The 7,556-nt window shown below is 40.1% G+C and overlaps 1 protein-coding gene across 1 annotated transcript in view; it reads right to left on the reverse strand.

Moving 5' to 3' along the window:
- The window catches only part of RBM41 (RNA binding motif protein 41), a gene marked incomplete at its 3' end in the record, with an annotated part of 38,955 nt that extends 34,773 nt beyond the window's left edge, over nt 1-4,182 (reverse strand). The window contains exons 1-3 of the mRNA XM_024744135.1: nt 4,146-4,182; nt 954-1,070; nt 199-391 (exon numbers count right to left, since the gene is read on the reverse strand). Of these exons, the coding sequence (XP_024599903.1) occupies nt 199-391; nt 954-1,070; nt 4,146-4,153 (318 nt within the window). The remainder of the gene's footprint in view (nt 1-198; nt 392-953; nt 1,071-4,145) is intronic.
- Between the last annotated feature and the right edge of the window lie 3,374 nt (nt 4,183-7,556).

A 7,556-nucleotide genomic window follows, 5' to 3' on the forward strand; every position in this document is an offset into this window, starting at 1 on the left:
ACCCAAAAAAAAAAAAAAAAAAAAAAAAAAAAAAAAAGTCAAGGAGCAGCTTCTCTTTTACCAAGGCCCCTATCCTAAAAACCAAAAAAGATTCAGACACAAAGCTCAGTGTTGTGAGAACTAAAAATGAAAAGGTTCTCAGTACCAAAATGAAAAGATCTTACTTTTTGTTCTCCAGAAAAAATTTGCCCCACTCACCTTTTCACCTGAAACATGGCTCTTCCAAATCAAGATTTCTGTCTCACTAAGCCCTAGTTCCCTGAGAGAAGCAGTCTCCTGGTCCTTCTCATGCAGTGTCTGGAACTGGGACAAAGTCATAGTCCCAGCTGCTTCCTTCCCAAAGGGCTTGTACATAGTACCAGGAGCAAAGCTCTCTTTCTTAGATACACATCTGCAAAACAAGCAGGAAGAGAGTAAGAACATCTTCAAGTTACCACAATTCACAGAAATGGGGCTCGCCATCAAGAGGTACAATGAAACTCAGTGGCAATTTCTCTCTCACATACTATTTCTAGGCTGAAGCACCACTGTAATGATATGGAACTCCACCAATAATCCAGGACTAATGACTGAATCAAATATTTATTTACTGGGTACCTACTACGCATCAGAGACTGTGCCAGGTACTGAGGATTAAACAGTAAAAAAGATAAAAACAGTTTCTGCTTTTGTGGAAGAACTGTAGAAGAGAGGCAAGTAAACAGGCAATGATAATACTGGATTATAAGTGCTATGTATGTTAAAGGAAGATACAGGAAACGTACTTAGCCCAGATGGAGTGGGATATGAGAGGCTTCTTAGAGGAAGAGACACAGAAGTAAAACCCTGCCTAATAAGTAGAAGTTTGCCAAGGAAAGCGGGCTGGGAGAGGAGTGTTACATCCAGACTTTAAGAGGCATCTGTCACCTGGAGGTGAGGGTCTATGATAGTCTGTTTGCAAAACCAATACCTACTCCTCAATGGAGACACTGGTATCAAGTTGATGCTGAAGGAGGCTTTTCAGCTGCCTCTCCCCTTCTGTTTCCAGCTCCTCCAGGACATGCTCATCACTCTTCACACAGCTATTTACCCTGGAATAGATACAAGAATATATGTGGAAAGCAGAAGAGACAGTTAATCTCAAAATATATTCTTTATCTATATTATCTACCATTAGTGATCCCATTTGTTCAAAGACACTTCTCTATTTGTTGTCCTTTATCATTCATTCCACAAACATTAACTAAATACCTGCTTACACACAATGAATGCACTGTGCTAGGTACTGATGGAGTCAAAGATATTCAAGACAGAGTCTTTATCATCAAAAAACTTGCAATTTATTTAGGGAAAGGTAACAGATACGTATGTGTTGAGTGCATGTGCGGGGCAGAGGGGAAGAGGGGGAGAGAGAGGGAGAGGGAGGGAGGGAGGGAGAGAGAGGGAGAGGGAAAAGGACAGGGAGAGAGAGAGGGACAGAGGGAGAGAGAGAGGAAGAAAGATTTTATATCTTTTATATCTTCTTTATGAAGCATATGCCAAATCAGTAGTTCACAGAAGAAAGATAATTGGGAGGCAAGGTAGTAAATGAAGACTTGGGAAAGGTAATTCTTACACTGGCATTTGAAGGATTGAGTATGATGAAGGAAAGAACAGGGAGAACGAGTATGAAGAGACAGAAATATGTTCTGGGGGATAATAAGTTCAATTTAGCTGGCATTCATGTATGGGAGCCTTGGGAGATCATGTCAGAAGGGTAATTAGACTCAGATTGTGAATGGCCTTAAATACACCAACTAAGAGGTCTGGACCTTAATGTACACGTAGTAGAAAGCAATTTATTAGGTAGTTAAGTGACATGGTACAAGCGATGGTTTAGGAAAATGAATGTGGTTATAATAAGCCTTATGGAATAGTATGGAATAGTAAGAAAGAAACCAGAAGAACTAGTTAGGAAACTATAATTTATCAAGCATAAGGTGATGAAAGTACAAACTGGAGTGGTAATAGAAATTGAAAGGAAGGGTTAGATGAGAACGGCCTTTTGAAGGTAGGGGTAAGGGAGAAGTGAAAGATAACCCTGAATTTCAAGCTGTGTAACTGAGAAATGGGACCAATGAACTAAAGAGGAAGTTCCAGATGGACTAAATGGTTTGGGAAAGGGAAGTCATTATTGTGTTAGCCCTGTTGAGTCAACTACCTATTACAATTGAAATACCAACATGAAGTATCAGGAATGCTCGCTCCAAAGACATACTGAGTCTGAGGTGACAATGTGATACTGGCTAAAAGGAAAGTGATAGCAGAACTGTAGCATAGATAAGAGTCTGAGGCTGCATACGGAAATCTTTAGTCATCTGTGTTGTCAGGATCTGGAGCTGCCAGAGAGGAGAAGATTACCAAAGAAGGGAGTATAGAAACAAAGATCAAGGGGGTCATAACATTTTACAGCTTAAGCACTACTGTGTAGAAATCTAGGTAATGCTAATATGAGCTAACTAACCCTAAATAATGAAAAACTCTGAGTGTAAAGAAATAGCAGGACCATTTAAGTGTGCAACAAATGATTATAAAAGACAAAAACAAAGTGAGTTAATCCCATGAGGAAAATAAATATTAAATACCTTTCTTAAAAAATAGCCCTTTACTACTGGGGTTATGATGAGACGTAAAAGATGTATCTCCCATAATTATAAGCAAGATTCCCATACTTTAGACAGACTTATACCAACTTTGGGAAATTTTAAAGTATCCATAGGCCCAGGGTTTTCAAAAATTCCTTTTCAGTATCTTAATCGTTACTTATTGTTTAGAATTCTGAAAGTTCCTGCTAAGTTTAAAGTGGCTTTGAAATGAATAAACCATAGCAAAATACATCAGTACACATGAATTTCAAAAAGAAATGTGGAGTGAAAAAAAGCAAGTCACAGAAAAATTCATGTAATATGTGTCTGCGTAGAGTTGAAAATTGGATAACACTAGCAACACTTTGTTTAGATATAAATTCGTATGTGATAAAACTATTTAAAAAGAAAAAAGCAAGGGAATGATTAACGCAGAATGCTGGCTAGTGATCCCCTCAGGGATGGAAGAGAAGCACTCAGGGAAGGGCACACAAGGGACTTCTGATACTGTTCTATGAATACTGTATCGATGATACTGCTGTTATCAAATGATACAGCATCCATGCTACTGATACTGGTAATGTTCTGTTTCTAAAGCTTGTAGTGAGTACGAGTCTATTATTATTCCTTAACCTGTATATATACATTATTTTGCATGTATGAAAGATATCATAAACATTTTTTAAAAGTCATTTTGAGGCAAGGAAAATCAGAAACTTTTTTGAAAAAGATGCAGAAACTGACAGTGCAGGAGACCATTATACCAGTAAGAATTTAAATGCACCGCTCTATTCCAGAGTGATTATTCTACTTGCAGAATGAATACAAAACTAATTTAATGAGGATCCTTTAAAAAGGCTTTGTGTACTGTCAATAATTGTAAGCTCAGGCTTTCAACAAAGACCAGCCACGTTAAAGCTGCCATTTCCTGCAGAACCAGTAGGGGGAACCGCTCGCAGCGGTGCCTTTCTTTTCTCACAGTACGTGGAACCGGTTTGGCACCCTGCTTCTAAATTTGTAACAACAAAGTATCACTTGCTTACTTTAAGACCTGAAAATGCTACATGGTCTCTGAGCCCGAGAAAGTCCTCTTTAACACACAAACACTGCGAATAAACGGGCCCACCCTGGGCCCCTTTCTGAGAATGGGGTGGAGGTAGGGCGGGACAGGGAGGAGCTGGCCCGCGTTTCTCCGGCGCAGGCCGGTTTCATCAAGCGGCCAAGACCCTTGTACCTGGGTGGGTCCGTCTGAAATAGGAAGGAGTCACAGCATCCGTCCCGGGGCCGGCGCCGTTGCCTAGGTGCCTGTGCCGGGAGGACATGCCTACGGGGACCGGCAGCAGCGGCAGCCCTTCCTGAACTTCGCCCTACAGGCCTGTCCAGCCCGTCTCCCCTTTTCCCTCCTCCTTTGTCTTCCCGCTTACACGAAACCGCGTCCCCAGAACGTGACATAACCCCAAACCCAAAGTAACAAAAGCCACTTGAAGAGTTAAAAGATAGAACAGACCTCCCTTCGCCGTCTGCTCTCAGACAAGCCCTTACCTCTTCATGTTTCCACAGGCCCCTAGCTCTAACTTGGGTAAATAGGCCGCGGACTTCGAGTCCCAGAACTCTGCGCGGCCGACTCTAAGGGGATTGTGGTGGAGCGCAGGGCTCTGGGAATTGTAGTCTCGCGTAGCTAGGAACCCAGAGTACGTACTGAGCAACCGGTATATTGTGAATTGTTCAAGTATTTCTCTTGGATTTCTTGTATAGGTTAAAGGTAACATCCAAAATATCCAGCTCATAAGCCTAGGAGTCGCCTTTGACTTCTTGACTCTCTCATCCAGTATCACCAAATCCTGGCCCCTCTAATTTCCCTCGAATGTGTCCCTATCAACCCTGCTTCTGCTTTCAAGGACTTCTTATCCTGCATCCCACCTACCTGCTGTTTCCAGTCGAGCCTCTGGTTCATCCTCTGCAGTGTTACCAGAGTGATCAGACTCAAGTTTGACCACATCACTAGCACAAATGGTTCTCCTCTGTCTCTAACAGAGGCTAAGACATTGTACTTCCTATCCTGAGAATCAGAAACCCATGTGTGTTCAGGCCCATGAATGTTTTTATTGATAATTACAATGAATCAAGAGAGTGGTAGAACACAGTGGTTAAGAGAATGGGCTCCTAGTTCCCGGAAATGGAAATACAAATGTCCTTAAGTACATGAAAAGAAAGATGTTTAATCTCACAAGTGACATGTAAATTTCAAAGTACACTGACTATAAAATACCTGATGTGTACTCCTCAAAACTGTCAAGGTCATCAAAAACATGGAAAGTCTGAGCATCTGTCACAAAAGAATCAAAGGAGACATGATGACCAAATGTAATGTGGGATCCTGGGACAGAAAAGGGCCCTAGGTAAAAAAATACGGAAATATCAATAAATTATGCACTTTAGTTAATAATCTATCTATCATTATCATTATCACATCTATCATTAGCTGTGACAAATATACCAGAGTTATTTAAGATGTTAACACTAAATAAAACTGAGTGGAGGAATACAGAACTCTGTACTATGCAACTTTTCTGTGAATCTAAAACTTCTCTTAAAAAATAAAGTTTATTTTCTAAAAGTACATTAAAATAACATTTTTCACCCACCAGATTAGTAAAGATCCACAAGTTTGAGAACACACTTGTTTTGCTGAGATTGAGGGGAAACAGGCATTCTCAGTACACTGCTGGTAGAAACATAAATTGGTACCTCTGTGGAAGGCAACTTGAGGATACAATTTAAATCATAAATGCACAATTTAAAGCAAGAATTCAACTTATCCTCAATACTATGTATCCTCAAGAAATTAATTTTATGTGTACATATCTAATTATAGGCTATACAATTTTATAAACTATATATATTATAAAATTTTGTATATATATAAAATTAGTCATGCAACCTTGTTTATAATAACAAAATACTGGAAACAACTTAAATATCCATGAATGTTATACATCCATTCAATGGAAAACTATGCAGCAGTACCAAAGATGACAAAGTTCTCTATGGACTGCTACTGAACAATCTCTAAAATATATTTAGTGCAAAAGCAAGGTACAGCACGATGTGTATAGTATTCTTCCATTTTAGTTTTTAAAAAAGAAGGAATATATGTATGTGTTTGCTTGTATAGGCAATAAAATACCTCTGAGAAAACATAAGACAGTGATAAGTAAATGATTCCGGGTTAAGGGAACTGGATGGTGAGGGATAAAACTTTTCACTTTATCTCCTTGAATTTTGAACCACATGATTATATTACCTAGTCAATATATTTTTTAATTAAAGAGAACCCTTCTTATATCACAAAGAGCCAAAGAAGAAAAGGATCATGGGTTTGGGGGGGGGTCACACTGCTTGGATTCTCAGTTCCCACAGTTATTGACAATATAACATAGTAGGCAACCTGGACTTGAACTTTTGTTTGGCAAGTTACAAGACTATGTAAGTTTCATTAAGCTTCTTTAACTGGTCTAGGCCAGTTTCCTCATCTGTAAAATGGGAATAATTCTTCAGAATAGGGTGACTATAAAGTACTACACAAAAGAATGTTTTTTGTTTTTTGTTTTTTTTGCGGTACGCGGGCCTCTCGCTGCTGTGGCCTCTCCCGTTGCGGAGCATGGGCTCCGGACGCGCAGGCTCAGCGGCCATGGCTCACGGGCCCTGCCGCTCCGCGGCATGTGGGATCCTCCCGGACCAGGGCACGAACCCATGTCCCCTGCATCGGCAGGCGGACTCTCAACCACTGCGCCACCAGGGAAGCCCAAAAGAATGGTTTTAAAATCACTTGCAGCGTGGTCATCTATGAGCAAATATTCCAAGTTTATCCAGTAGGTTCAGACTTATTTAAACTGTCTGTATTGCCACACTCAAGTTAGAGGATAAGACCAAACAGCAGCTACTGGAAGACATCATACTTCCTATCCTGAGAATTTCTAACAGATGAGAATGTCATGGAAAGTACTAGAGTTACCCAAGCCCTAGCATATGCAAATGACTGTGCTCTTGAAGCACCCAGGTGAATGAATGCAGCTCTAACATGCACCATTTTGTGGTTTTGGCACAGAACAGGGATGGGATCTAAGCAAAAACAAAGTGTGGGTCATAACATAACCTGCATTAAGTAAATCCTATATGGTGGTGGGCTGAATTCTGCTGCTCAACCAAACTGTCCAATTGACACATTGATCAACAAGCAAATGGAAGAATACACCAAAGTTGCTAGTGTGTCTGTCCCCTGGGAAGGTGGCAAAGGGTGGAACAGATTACTACACTGACCACCACACCAGACTTGTATACAGCTTCCTATAAAACATACATTCTATTGGTACTGAAGTGATACACACTACATTACAAATCCACTAGGTGGGATGAGTGGAGAATGAATGGCTAAAAAGACATACATGGAGTGGAATTACAACTACAAAGCAAGGTCATAAGGAAGTACTCTATGTACCTGTGTATAACTGTAGCCAGTCCGAGTGGTAGGTACCAAGGGACAAATATTCAGAAAATTGCGCTAGAAGGAAAACCAGGCTATTTCTAGCTCTGCCAAATTTATTACCTGTGGAATAACAGCTATTCCATTTCCCCACAGCATCCTCTCCCCACTTCAAAAGGATATCAGACAGTATATTAAAAGCTTTGAGATTTCTAGATGTTATTCATGGGCACAGAGATCTTAGCACGAGGTAATTTCACAATTTCACCCCCAGAAGAGTTTATGACAAACTGAAAAATATGCCTCATGTGTCTTTCTGACAATTTAACAAGGTTAGTTTAATTAAGCCAGAAGTTCCTCCTTAACATAGACATATTTTCAGGCTTTGTCCTTTTTAGGTGCTTTGTTCACAGCACACTTCTGATGAATACATTATGAAGCAATTATAATTTCCAGATATGAAAGAAGAT

This window comes from Neophocaena asiaeorientalis, unplaced genomic scaffold (assembly GCF_003031525.2).
Source record: "Neophocaena asiaeorientalis asiaeorientalis breed wild unplaced genomic scaffold, Neophocaena_asiaeorientalis_V1.1 scaffold2613, whole genome shotgun sequence".
Classification (NCBI taxonomy): domain Eukaryota; kingdom Metazoa; phylum Chordata; class Mammalia; order Artiodactyla; family Phocoenidae; genus Neophocaena; species Neophocaena asiaeorientalis.